The 13,898-nt window shown below is 35.9% G+C and overlaps 1 protein-coding gene and 1 long non-coding RNA gene across 10 annotated transcripts in view; one reads left to right on the top strand and one right to left on the bottom strand.

Annotated features, from left to right (window-relative positions):
* Positions 1 to 13,898, top strand: part of LOC137252583 (F-box only protein 32) — a 125,562-nt gene that overhangs the window by 99,176 nt on the left and 12,488 nt on the right. For all 9 annotated transcript variants that reach the window (XM_067788547.1, XM_067788546.1, XM_067788543.1 and 6 more), the window contains 2 exons: positions 9,437 to 9,720; positions 12,897 to 13,078. In XM_067788547.1, coding sequence (XP_067644648.1) covers positions 9,437 to 9,720; positions 12,897 to 13,078 — 466 coding nt within the window. The remainder of the gene's footprint in view (positions 1 to 9,436; positions 9,721 to 12,896; positions 13,079 to 13,898) is intronic.
* LOC137252584 (uncharacterized) lies at positions 9,437 to 12,835 on the bottom strand. Its single transcript, XR_010953617.1, has 2 exons — positions 12,720 to 12,835; positions 9,437 to 9,924 (listed from the first exon to the last, which is right to left on the bottom strand). It is a non-coding gene; the product is annotated as an uncharacterized lncRNA (long non-coding RNA).

The raw sequence follows: 13,898 nt of genomic DNA, 5'->3' as shown, positions 1-13,898 counted from the left end.
CACAAACAAAGCGAAGTTACCTCCGTTCGTGAGGACTTAGGCTTTTATTCCCTTGTGAATACAAATCTTTACCAATAACTCTGTTATAGATAAATTTATCGAATTCTCGCAAAGTAATATTGCATTGTCATCGGAGTTATACATGTGTGCAAAATTTCAGCTCAAACGGACAGCGGGAAGTGTATAAAATTTAACTTGCAAGATTTGATTACAGACAACAGCCAAGTGAAAGTAAATAAAAGCTTATAAAAAGACACATCTAATAGCGCAATTTGTAACAGGAAACATCATATTTTTGCGATGAAATTTTTATACTCAGCGTGCTTTGCGCACAGAGTATATTAAGTTTGATTTGATAACGGTTGGTTGTACAGGTACAAAGGAATCGAGATAGATATGGACTTCCATATATCAAAATTAAATTTGTAACAGGAAACATCATATTTTTGCGATGAAATTTGTATACTCAGCGTGCTTTGCACACAGAGTATATTAAGTTTGATTGGATAACGGTTGGTTGTACAGGTACAAAGGAATCGAGATAGATATAGACTTCCATATATCAAAATCATCAGTATCGAAAAAAAATTTGATTGATCCATATCCGTCCGTCTGTCCGTTAACACTATAACTTGAGTAAATATTGAGATATATTCACCAAATTTGGTACACGAGCTTATCTGGACCAAGAATAGATTGGTATTGAAAATGAGCGAAATCGGATGATAACCACGCCCACTTTATATATATATAACATTTTGGAAAACACAAAAAACCTGATTATTTAGTAAATAATACACCTAGAATGTTGAAATTTGACGTGTGGACTGATATTGAGACTCTTGATAAAAATTTGAAAAAAAAGAATTTTTTTAATGGGCGCCCACTTGTGATAAAATCAATTTTACAAATATTACTAGCAGACCCGGCAGACGTTGTTCTGCCCTTAATTTGGCCTATCTGCATACATTTTAATAAGCTTTTTCCGTCTAACTCTGCCCTACCCCTCTTTATTCACTCCTCCCTCCGTCTTTTTCACTTCATCATTCATTCTATCTCTTTCTCAGTATCCTTCTCTCTTTTCTCTTCTCTCAAGTTTTTCTCCTTCTTCTTCATCTCTTATTGCCAGTCCCAGAGGGTGGCATGTATTTTGTTCCAGTCCTATTCCGAGTCTCAGTCCCAGTCCAGTCCCACTCCGAGTCTCAGTTTCAGTCCCAGTCCTGGTCCTAATTCCAGTCCCAGTCCGTCTCTATTATACTTCCCGGAAAAAAGCATCGTAAATACTAATATAGGCAAATTTATATACGAAATTTCAGACAAATCGAATAAGGCGCATGCAAATAAGTATGTGGGTATTATTAATTCATGTCTTTATTTCGGCTTCGCATGCATATTTATCAGTTTTGCCAGGTTGATGCGACTAAATCGAATATCACAATGAACTTCAGAGCTCTCAGCAACAGCTTTCATTTGATATCCATAATACACACACATTCTAGCGGTATCTGGGTCCATGTTTTGGCCTATATTTCGATACCCTAGTCACTCAGCGGTGTAAAACTTACTCTGTACTAAAGCATACATCAACAGCTTCAATTTGATACCCATAATATAAAAACACATTCTAGGTGTATCCGGGTCCATGTTTTGGCCTATATCTCGAGACCGTAGTTACCCAGCGGTGTAAAACTTACTCTGTACTAAAGCATACATCAACAGCTTCAATTTGATACCCATAATGTAAAAGCACATTCTAGGTGTATCCGAGTCCGCGTTTTGGGCTATATCTCGAGACCCTATCCCCCCAGTTGTATGAAAATAATCCTGTGCTATAGCACTCATCAACAGCTTTCATTTGATATCCATATTGTATAAACACATTCTAGGGGCACCCGGGTCCACGTTTTGGGCTATATCTCGAGACCCTAGCCTCCCAGTTGTATGAAAATTATCCTGTACTATAGCACTCATCAACAGCTTTCATTTGATATCCATATTGTATAAACACATTCTAGGGGTACCCAGGTCCACGTTTTGGGCTATATCTCGAGACCCTAGCCTCACAGTTGTATGAAAATTATCCTGTACTATATCACTCATCAACAGCTTTCATTTGATATCCATATTGTATAAACACATTCTAGGGGTACCCGGGTCCACGTTTTGGGCTATATCTCGAGACCCTAGCCTCCCAGTTGTATGAAAATTATCCTGTACTATAGCACTCATCAACAGCTTTCATTTGATATCCATATTGTATAAGCACATTCTAGGGGTACCCGGGTCCACGTCTTGGGCTATATCTCGAGACCCTGGCCTCCCAGTTGTATGAAAATTATCCTGTACTATAGCACTCATCAACAGCTTTCATTTGACATCCATATTTTATAAACACATTCTAGGGGTATCCGGGTCCACGTTTTGGCCTATATATCGAGACCCTAGTCACCCACCGATATCAAAGTTATCCTGTACTATAGCACTCATCAACAGCTTTCATTTGATATCCATATTGTATCAACACATTCTAGGGATACCCGGGTCCACGTTTTGGGCTATATCTCGAGACCCTAGCCTCCCAGTTGTATGAAAATTATCCTGTACTATAGCACTCATCAACAGCTTTCATTTGACATCCATAATGTATAAACACATTCTAGGGGTATCCGGGTCCACGTTTTGGCCTATATATCGAGACCCTAGTCACCCAGCGATATGAAAATTATCCTGTACTATAGCACTCATCAACAGCTTTCATTTGATATCCATATTGTATAAACACATTCTAGGGGTACCCGGGTCCACGTTTTGATCTCAAGACCCTAGACACGTAACGAAAAAAAGGTAGACGTTGGACGATTCTCAGACCTACCCAATATGCTCACAAATTTCATGAGAATCGGTTCAGCCGTTTCGGAGGAGTTCAGCCTCTAAAACCGTGACAGAAGAATTTTATATATTAGATTAATCATAAATCAAAAATCGTTAAACCTATCGTAACAAAATTCGGCAGAGAGGCTGCCTTTACTATAAGGAATGCTTTGAAGAAAAATTAACGAAATCGGTTAAGGACCACCCCCACTTTTATATACAAGATTTTTAAAAGGGTCGTGGACGAATAAAATAAGCATATCTTTGCAAAAAAGAGCTTTATATCAATGGTATTTCATTTCCCAAGTGGATTTATAACAATAAATAGGAAAAACTTCAAATTTAAAAAAAAATGGGCGTGGTACAGCCCCTTTTATGACTAAGCAATTTTCTATGTTTCGGGAGACATAAGTCGAAGAAAAATTAACGGATGGTAATAAAATTGGGTACACAAATTTTCCCTATAGCAAGAAATATTTTTAGAAAAAATGGACGAGGTTAAAGACCACGCCCACTTTTATATAAAAGATTTCTAGAAGGGTCGTAGCTGAAAATAATGAGCTATATCTTAGCGAAAAAGAGCTTTGTATCAATAGAATTTTACTTTCTAAATTAAATTTGAAAACACTAAAATTTTTGAAAATGGGTGTGGCACCGGCCCTTTTATGACTAAGCAATTTTCTATGTTTCGGGAGCTATACCTCGAAGAAAAATTAACGAATCGTAATGAAATTGTGTACACATATTTTCCTTATAGCAGAAAATATTTCTAGTAAAAATGGACGGGAGCGGTGAAAGACCACGGCAACTTTGATATAAAACAAGTTTAAAAGGGTCGTAGACTAGAATAATAAGCTATAACTTAGCAAAAAATAGTTTTGAATTAATGATATTTCACTTATCAAGTTTTATTGTAAGAGGAAATGGGGAGACATTTTTTTAAACGGGCGGTGCCACGTGTTATGTAGAAAAGTAATTTATCTGAAATGAAATGTACAATTGAAGCTCACACTGAGTATATAATGTTCGGTTACACCCGAACTTAGACATCTTTACTTGTTCTTTCTTAGTTTACGAATTTGTAGACTTTGCATTTGTTTTGCGATAAAGACCCTACCCGAAGGTCTTAGGAGTGTTATTGATTTTGATGGTCCTTTGAAGGATATAAATCTGGTACATTCCGACAATAAGTACCCGTAAGGTATAAGCCCGACCATCTCGGGAACGATTTTCTCCTAGGTCATCCCGCCCCATGCCTCTAGTTCCATGAGGAACATGGAGTTGCTAGAGCCCCGGCTGCTTAAAAAAAAAAACACAGGATTCGCCACGGATTGGTGAGGTGGACAATTGGGTTGGAGAATCTATAAATTGCCCTGACATCGGCGCTGGAAAGGGTTGCGCTACACAACCCCTCGAATCAATAGGGTATTTTATTCACATACAGTTTGAGGCTTAACTTTATTTAACCTCGAAAAACGTTCAAACAAGTCAACTTCACACATATGCATGTATTACATTAGATTTTACATTACTAATTTCTATACTATTATTTAAATAGCAGGTACATTTCAATTAAAACAACTAAGGACGGGACTGACATCGTTTTTTCCGAATAATTGGCTGTATAAGAGTTTTTTAGACAACAATACGTGCCATATACGAAAGTATCTTATATTTCATAAATTGAGGAAGATATGACATACAAATATTTTTTCTGAGAAACCGCTTGTATGGCAGATATATGATATAGTGGTCCGATCCAGCGTGTTCCGTCGTAAGCAATAATCTTTAAAGCCTCTGTAAAAGGAAAGATCTTTGGCGATTATTGCTTGTGACCACAGATTTTGGAATTTGAATTGCATTGTCCTTTGTTTCTTAAATTAATTTGAACTTTTAAAGAGTTCATTTGTTGGAAAATAAAACACCGCAACCGCGGTACTAACACCAGTATTACCATGAGTGATCCCGACAATCCCGGTATCACAAAAAAACTGTTATCCCTAATACACACATGTCATTAGTACTGAATGAAAATAGTTTATCTCTCTTTTTCGTCTTTGCACACTCCTAAAAATACATTTCTGTAAAAATTAGTGCATTTAAAGCCAATTGAAAATCAATTTTATTTCTGGCTGGGCATTTGTGAAACCTCCTTTCATGATTACCTTTTACATGACATTACGCTGGGTAGAAAATTATGAATGTTTCATAATAAACAAAATTGTTTAAAACATTTCGAAACTAGCAAAAGTTATTAATGAAGTAATCTTTTTTTCCAATACCGAAAAGTTTTTGTTTTATTATCCGTATATTATTGAAAGCGAATTATTATCATCCAGTTTTCGATTTGTTATCACCTTGTCCGTCTTATATTCGCTTTCGTATCGGTTTGACGTTGAGCTACTCCACCAGCTCCCTTGGGATTGGGGAGGACCTCTCCGAACCGTTCAAAACCAAGCGAGGCTTCAGACAAGGCGACTCCCTTTCGTGCGATTTCTTTAACATAATGCTGGAGAAAATAATTCTAGTCAGAACTAAACCGTGATGATATAATCTATACAATTACTGGCGTATGCTGATGATATGATATTATTGGCTTTAACAAACACGCTGTGAGTTCTATCTTCTCTGAATTAGATACAGAAGTAAAAAAGTGGGTCCTGCGGTAAAAGAGGACAATACGAAGTCATCCAAGAAAGAATCGGCGCATTCGTGCTTTGACAGATATAAATTCGAGACTGTAAAGTATTTCGTCTATTTGGGAACCAGCATTAATAGCAAAAACAATGTCAACATAGAAATCGAACGGAGATTAACTTTTACTAGCAAGCGCTACTTTGAACTGCGTAGGAAATTGAAAAGTGAAGTCCTCTTTCGGCAAACAAAAATCACGCTCCACAAGTCGCTCATCATATCTATCCTGATGTATGGCTTGGAATCATGGACGGTGTCGAGAAAAGATGCCGTTTCTCCTGGAGTGTTAGAGAGAAAAGTTCTTCGGAAGATTTATGGTCCTGTCTGTGATGCCGATGCCGAGTATCGATGGAGGTATAATGATGATAGTGCAGCGAATAAAAACCCAAAGGCTTCGCTGCCTCGGTCATGTTATGCGAATGGACGAAGGCACTCCGGTCAAGAAAGTATTTGAGTAAACACCGCAGCTTGGAAGTAGAGAAAGGGGGATACCTCCACTGAGTTAGGAGGCGGTTGAGCCCCATTTAATGGTGATGATGATCGACTTGGTCACACATGTCATCGATTTTATTATAACAAACCGTTAACAAATCGATAACGTTGCGATAAAAAATTGGTGACACCCTATCAGAAATCGATAACTCTTCAATAGTAAATCGGGAGCAAATTGGCAACACGCCGATAACAAATCTATAAGTTTCCTAATTATATCCTCTTGATAATATATAGATAGCTTTTCCGTAAGTAAACCATAGTTTTTGGATTATAAATCGAAACTTTTTTCGATAATACTCCTAAAGAAATTGGTACCAATCCGATAGCAAATCGATAACATTTTGATAAGATATCGATAACATTTCGGTTACAAACTGAAAACTCGTCTATTTAAAATCGATTTATTTTATTTTTATTAATTTCATTTCATTTAATTTTATATATATATTTTATTTTTTATTTTACTTAGCTTTTTTACTTCATTAAATTTTACTTTATTCTACCTTTTTATTCATTTTTTTATCCTTATTTTTTTCCTTTTATTTTATTATTTTTTTTTTTTTGTTTGCATTGAATTACATGTATATTTTATATAAATCCAACCAAACAATGTTCAAAGATGTTTTTTTTTTTGTGTTTATATTATTTCATTATATTTCATTTTATTTAATTTTACTTTTTTATTTTATTTTGTTTTATTTTATTTTCTGTATTTAATTAGCGAGACATGCTCATATTGCTTCATACAATTGTTTTTATACTCAGTTGAGCAGAGCTCACAGAGTATATAACTTTGATTGGATAGCGGTTGGTTGTACAGGTATAAAGGAATCGAGATAGATATAGACTTACATATATCAAAATCGTCAGTATCGAAAAAAATTTGATTGAGCCATGTCCGTCCGTCCGTTAACACGATAACTTGAGTAAATTTTGAGGTATCTTGATGAAATTTGGTATGTAGGTTCCTGAGCACTCATCTCAGATCGCTATTTAAAACGAACGATATCGGACTATAACCGCGCCCACTTTTTCGATATCGAAAATTTCGAAAAACCAAATAAGTGCGATAATTCATTACCAAAGACGGATAAAGCGATGAAACTTGGTAGGTGAGTTGAACTTATGACGCAGAATAGAAAATTAGTAAAATTTTGGACAATGGGCATGGCACCACCTACTTTTAAAAGAAGGTAATTTAAAACGTTTGCAAGCTGTAATTTGGCAGTCGTTGAAGATGTCATGATGAAATTTGGCAGGAACGTTACTCCTATTACTATATGTATGCTTGATAAAAATAAGCAAAATCGGAGAACGACCACGCCCACCTTTAAAAAAAAAATTTTTAAAGTCAAATTTTAACAAAAAATTTAATATCTTTACAGTATATAAGTAAATTATGTCAACATTCAACTCCACTAATGATATGGTGCAACAAAATACAAAAATAAAAGAAAATTTCAAAATGGGCATGGCTCCGCCCTTTTTCATTTAATTTGTCTAGGATACGTTTAATGCCATAAGTCGAACAAAAATTTACCAATCCTTCTGAAATTTGGTAGGGTCTTAGATTCTAGGACGATAACTTATTTCTGTGAAAAAGGGCGAATTCGGTTGAAGCCACGCCCAGTTTTTATACACAGTCGACCGTCTGTCCTTCCGCCGGGCCGTTAAAACGATAACTTGAGCAAAAATCGATATATCTTTACTAAACTCAGTTCACGTACTTATCCGAACACACTTTGAATTGGTTTTAAAAATTGCCGAAATCCGACTATGACCACGCCCACTTTTTCGAAATCGAAATATACGAAAAATGAAAAAAAATGCCATAATTCTATACCAAATACGAAAAAAGGCATGAAACATGGTAATTGGATTGGTTTATTGACGCAAAATATAACTTTAGAAAAAAACTTTGTAAAATGGGTGTGACACCTACCATATTAAGTAGAAGAAAATGAAAAAGTTCTGCAGGGCGAAATAAAAAAACCTTGAAATCTTGGCAGCAATACTGTTCGTGGTATTACATATATAAATAAATTAGCGGTACCCGGCAGATGATGTTTTGGGTCACCCTGGTCGACATTTTCATCGATACCTCGAAAACGCCTTCACATATACAACTAAGGGCCACTCCCTTTTAAAACCCTCATTAATACCTTTAATTTGATACCCATATCGTACAAACACATTCTATAGTCACCCCTGGTCCACCTTTATGGCGATATCTCGAAAAGGCGACCACTATAGAACGAAGGCCCACTCCCTTTTAAAAAGGCTCATTAACACCTTTCATTTGATACCCATATCGTACAAACAAAGTGTGGAGTCACCCCTGGTCCACCTTTATGGCGATATCTCGAAGAGGCGTTCACCTGTAGAACTAAGGCCCACTCCCTTTTAAAATACTCATTAACACCTTTCGTTTGAAACCCATATTGTACAAAAGCATTCTAGAGTCATCCCTGGTCCACCTTTATGGCGATTTCTCGAAGAGGCGTCCACCTGTAGAACTAAGGCCCACTCCCTTTTAAAATACTCATTAACACCTTTCGTTTGATACCCATATTGTACAAACGCATTCTAGAGTCGTCCCTGGTCCACCTTTATGGCGATATTTCGAGAAGGCGACCACCTATAGAACTAAGGCCCACTCCCTTTTAAAATACTCTTTAACCCCTTTCATTTGATACCCATATCGTACAAACAAATTCTAGAGTCAACCCTGATCCACCTTTATTGCGATATCCGTAAATGGCGTCCACCTATAGAACTATGGCCCACTCCCTCATAAAATACTCTTTAATGCTTTTCATTTGATACACATGTCAGACAAACACATTCCAGGGTTACCCTCGGTTCATTTTCCTACATGGTGATTTTCCCTTATTTTGTCTCCAAAGCTCTCAGCTGAGTATGTAATGTTCGGTTACACCCGAACTTAGCCTTCCTTACTTGCTGTTATTGATATTAGAGAAAAATTGCGAAGTTTACAAACGGCGATGGTTACTAGGACATGTTTCTGAATTTTACTTCTTCATCAGCTAGCTTCTCGGGAGCTGAGAATCCATTTTATTTTATTTTATTTTACTTTATTTTTTATTTTATTTTATTTTATTTTTTTATTTTATTTTATTTTTTTTTTTCTTTTATTTTATTTTACTTTAATTTTTTATTTTATATTATATTTTTCCTTGTTTGCACTTTGGTTAAATACGACTTACAAAGCTTGAAATACTTTTGGTTGTTAGAAGATTATAGGACAGCATGGCATTTGCTCGAGTAGTTTATATTAGGTTTTAGTACATACTTATCGATAATTATAATAATATGTAAATAACTATTACATTTTTGCTTACATATCCATTTCCAGACTTTCCTCCAATTCAGATGACAGTTTTGATGATGAATCGGACGAGGTTATCGTCCCACCACACTGCCACATAACAGTACGTTGCACACGCGAAATAGCCGGTTTCAATGGACTTGATGAAGTTGTGCAACGTCTAGACTTTCGGACTTCCTTACGTAATCACAAACGTTTCCACTATATTTGTGCGCTGCTACGTTTGTTGATGTATCATAAAGGTATCGTGAATTTATCGGGAAGCGCGCAACGGGTGCTGATGCAAATTGTTGAAGATGTCGCAACTCATGGTAAGTATAACAAAAACTAATCATAGGTATTATATCAAAACGAATTACAGTAACGGTACACTATGATGGCAGTTTGATAAATGATAGGTCTTTGGTGTTTTCTTGGTCGTGTTTGAATCTGGCTCATTCAGATACTTACGGTATATATACCTCATGGGAAATCCTGTACTTGTCTTTCGTTTATCTTTTAATTACTGACGACCCCTGTAATAATGGAGAAGTAAAACACGCGACATATATAAGCAAACTCAAGTGCTACAAACTACCATCTTAAATTTAAGTTTTCAAATGTTATTTAAAGATGTGATGTCTTATGATACACTAAAAGCGGAAAGCTGGCAGTTTTTATCCATCGCAAGTAGCTGTTAAATGGTTAACAAATTGTTGATTCTGAACAGCAACAATCAAATCAACAAAAGAAGAGCTCGTGAAACTTAAGCCGTAGACCTGTTAAAAAAATATACACATACATACATGTAATCCGCTTAGAATTTTTTTTCTTGTTGAAAAAACTGTTTTCTAAAGAATTTGCTAGTTTTTTTCCAGGCCTTCAGAGCATTCAGTGTGGTAGGCGGAGCACGCTATCCTCACACCACGGCGGCCGCCAACTCTGCTCTGTTAACTAACAACTATTACTGCCACTCTTAAAATACCTATGAACGCTGTTAAAATTACAGATTTACTTTAACATTACAATAACTGCGGCTGATGATATGACAGATATTTCTGAGGCACTATAATTGTCTAAGTCTCAGCTTTTTACACGTGACTTCTTGCTTATGACCACAGAATTGGTGAGCGCCGTGAGCGCAAGATTCTCTTTAAAATTAGCTGATGCATTTGACTAATATACATATACGCTTAAACTTTATATGGACAGCTAAGCGTTAAACTTTATCTACTCTTCTGAAATTGCTGCGCAGAAAATTAGTACTCCTTAATTTCAGATGCAACTGAAATGTGTGTCGTATGTTTCACCCCTATGTATTACCTCTACAAATGGTGTGTGTCCACTATTCACCGCAACCGATTCAGCTATATGTTATACACTATGACCACCAGAGGTGTGTATCTCCGCTTTGTTTTCGGTACAACATGTTCTGTAGCTAGTTGCCGCTAGAGGGGTATCCTAAACATTATCTAAGTGATCAGTTATTTTAACAGAAAAATCAGATTGATTGAGAATCTGTCATATTTAGAGAATATTACTAGCTGAAACCAACAGTTTTTGTTTTGTTGAAAAAACTAAACAAACTTGTTTTCTTGAGGAAAAACTCAGTTGAGTGCCTGTAAATTCAAAAACAACAAACCTGAATTTCGATTTTACTAGCTTAATTTCTTGCGGTGAAGTCACACGAACAAACCGTATAACCTGGACAGCAGTTAGGACGATCAATTTGAAATCAACCAACAAGTCAAGTTTTTTTAAATTAGTTCTTTAGTTTAATTGAAACGTTCAATAACGATAAGAAATCTATAAGTTTCCTAAAACAAATTGATATCCCTTTTATAATATATGGATAATTTTTCGTAAAGTAATCGAAAAATTTTAGGTAGCAGGTAACAGTCCCATATAAAATTAGTCATAATCCGTTTGCAAATCGATAACATATTAATAACATATCAATAATCGTTATTATACTTCATATAAATCTAACCAAATAATGTACAAAGATGTTACAACCAATAAAATCCTAAAAAGAAACAAATTCCAACTGAAACCAGAATACCTAGCCAGGGACTTTATTTTTGTAAACAACTGTTTTTATCAGTAATAAAAATCAGGCATTTGCTCATGTTTGATATGGCTCTCTATTTCCAACAAAACAGCAGTGTATACATCTGTTCGAGTACCTGCATGCACAACAACTGTGTTTATGTTCAGAAACTTTAATTTATATGAAGGTGCCAAGTTTTCCTTGGATTGCTGTGTGATTTCGCTTACATCAACTCTAACACGTACTTTGCTCCCACATTACGCTACAGTGTACTGACTGTACTTATGCTCTTATTTCTCCATACAGCATACCAATACCATACACTACGCTTAAAGCCCCGTCACATAAGCAGTTTTTCATATAGATGAGTTTAACACAAGCTTTTGCATTATGAGTAGATTGCATGTATTTTTATGGAGAACGGTAGAATAAGCGACATCTGATATTGAAAAGTAGCCAACTCCCAAATTTTGTTTCAAGCAAATCATAAGAAGAAGAATTTGACATTTGCTTTGGTTAAGGGTGTTGGCACACTTTTCAAGTTAAATTATTTTTCCCACTGGTTGGTGAATTTTCTAACATTTTTCGCAATTAAAAACTGCAATATAACAATCGAATACGACACAAAATATGTTACCAAGTATTTTTGTTGTATAGGGAGAATGTTTATAACAGTGCTTCGCGAAATTTTGTATGTGAATGGGAAAGCCATAATAAATTCAATTGCCAAGTCTGAAGTTCCTTCATATTTGCAAACGCAACATCATGCGAAGTTATTGGAATGCATAAGCTTATGTTAAACGCATCTATATGAAAAATGTCATTGTGCTGCGGCCTTTCTAGTACTCCATACAGTATATATATATGTATACCAATATTATCCACTACGCCTGCATTAACTTTTTTCATACATATGTATAGCCCCCATATAGCGTACCACAAAGATTACTCTTACGTTTACGCCTACACATTACGCTTACGTTCAGGGCTCCCCCATACCGGGAGCAAAGATGTTTTCATATCATTAAACGAAAATCATGTATATGAAAATCATATACAAATGTTTAGTTTTGGTGTGGACCTCTACAAATAATTTCAATTGATTATTATTTTTCCTTTTTTTCCTCAAAGTTAGTTTTTTAGTTTAATTTACTTATCAAGCTGCCCTCGTATTTCCGGATACAAAGTGCATATGTATATGTCTTATTTAAAGTCTCTTATATCTGTATGAATCTTGCCTCTGCTATCATATTTTCCAAAACTACATAGCTACATACATACTCTATAAATTCTCTTCTCTCCATGTTTATTTGCATTGAATTGATCAACTTTCATATCCAAATGCTGCATCTAAAAACCGGCAATTGGTCTACGCCATCACACCTGTAACTAACAACGAACACGAACGAATGAACCGACAAATCAACATTTTGTCATTTTCCGTTTTACGCTTATCAGTCAATGACAGCCAACAGCATTTCAATGTTTTGCGTGGTCTGGTAATACAACTGCAAGATATTGTATCGCAGGAGAGTCAAAAGTGTTGGGGAAAACCATTGGGCAGCAATAATCTGTGGCAAGAGCACATCGAGACCATAAAACGTATACAAAACGTCGCTAGCCAAATCGAAATTAAAGAGGTGAGTTTTTTTAAGATTTGATAAATTGTAACTGTACACTGGATCAAAAAAAAAGTTGTAAAAGTCCGCACTTAAAGTTGAAGCTCAAGTTGAGAGGGTATCGGAAAAATTTGTTTTTTAGCATTAACGCCAAGGATTCACGAGCAACGGCCCTCGTCGTATCGACCAATTGGTCTCAGCTCGTTTCTCCTAAAGAGATTTTCTCCATCACATTTTGGATCAGCACATTTGGGAGATCAACCTTAACGAATTCCCCCTGTGTAGGACTCAATTTGCCTAAAATATAGCCCAACTGTGTTTTACATGCCATGAATGATATGCGGTGGCAGTTCCCAGCTCCTCCCGAAAGCCCTATTTCACTTCAAAGTTCCTTTTCCACTACGATTAGCTGCTATTCTTTCACCTAAACATTTCTAGAATTTCTGTAACTACCAATATCCGAAACGATAGCAGGCTGGCCTTAGCCATATAAAAAGAAATGAAAATATTTCATGCGATATGAAACACTCTAATGCCGTAGTCTATCTTGCACATTGACAGTTGCAGCTGTTGAGTGGTTAATGCAATCTTTATTGTTGTTTATTACAATTCATTTCATTAACGTTTAATTTTCCCATTTGTACACCTTGCGCTAGATGAAAATTTAATTTAGCGGAAGTGATGCAGGATATGAATAACAGAGATACAGCGTTACCCATTCTTTTGTATTTTTTTTAATGGTGAAAGCAAATAAAATTAAAAACTTGGCCTTTAGTGCATGGACATTACGGTGGGTCGATTTGTATGGATGAAAGTTAACCGATATCGGGCCATCGATAGG

The sequence above is a fragment of the Eurosta solidaginis genome, chromosome 5 (genome assembly GCF_040869045.1).
Source record: "Eurosta solidaginis isolate ZX-2024a chromosome 5, ASM4086904v1, whole genome shotgun sequence".
NCBI lineage: Eukaryota > Metazoa > Arthropoda > Insecta > Diptera > Tephritidae > Eurosta > Eurosta solidaginis.
The sequence above is the reverse complement of the archived record's forward strand: the minus strand, read 5'-3'. Positions and strand labels throughout refer to the sequence as shown.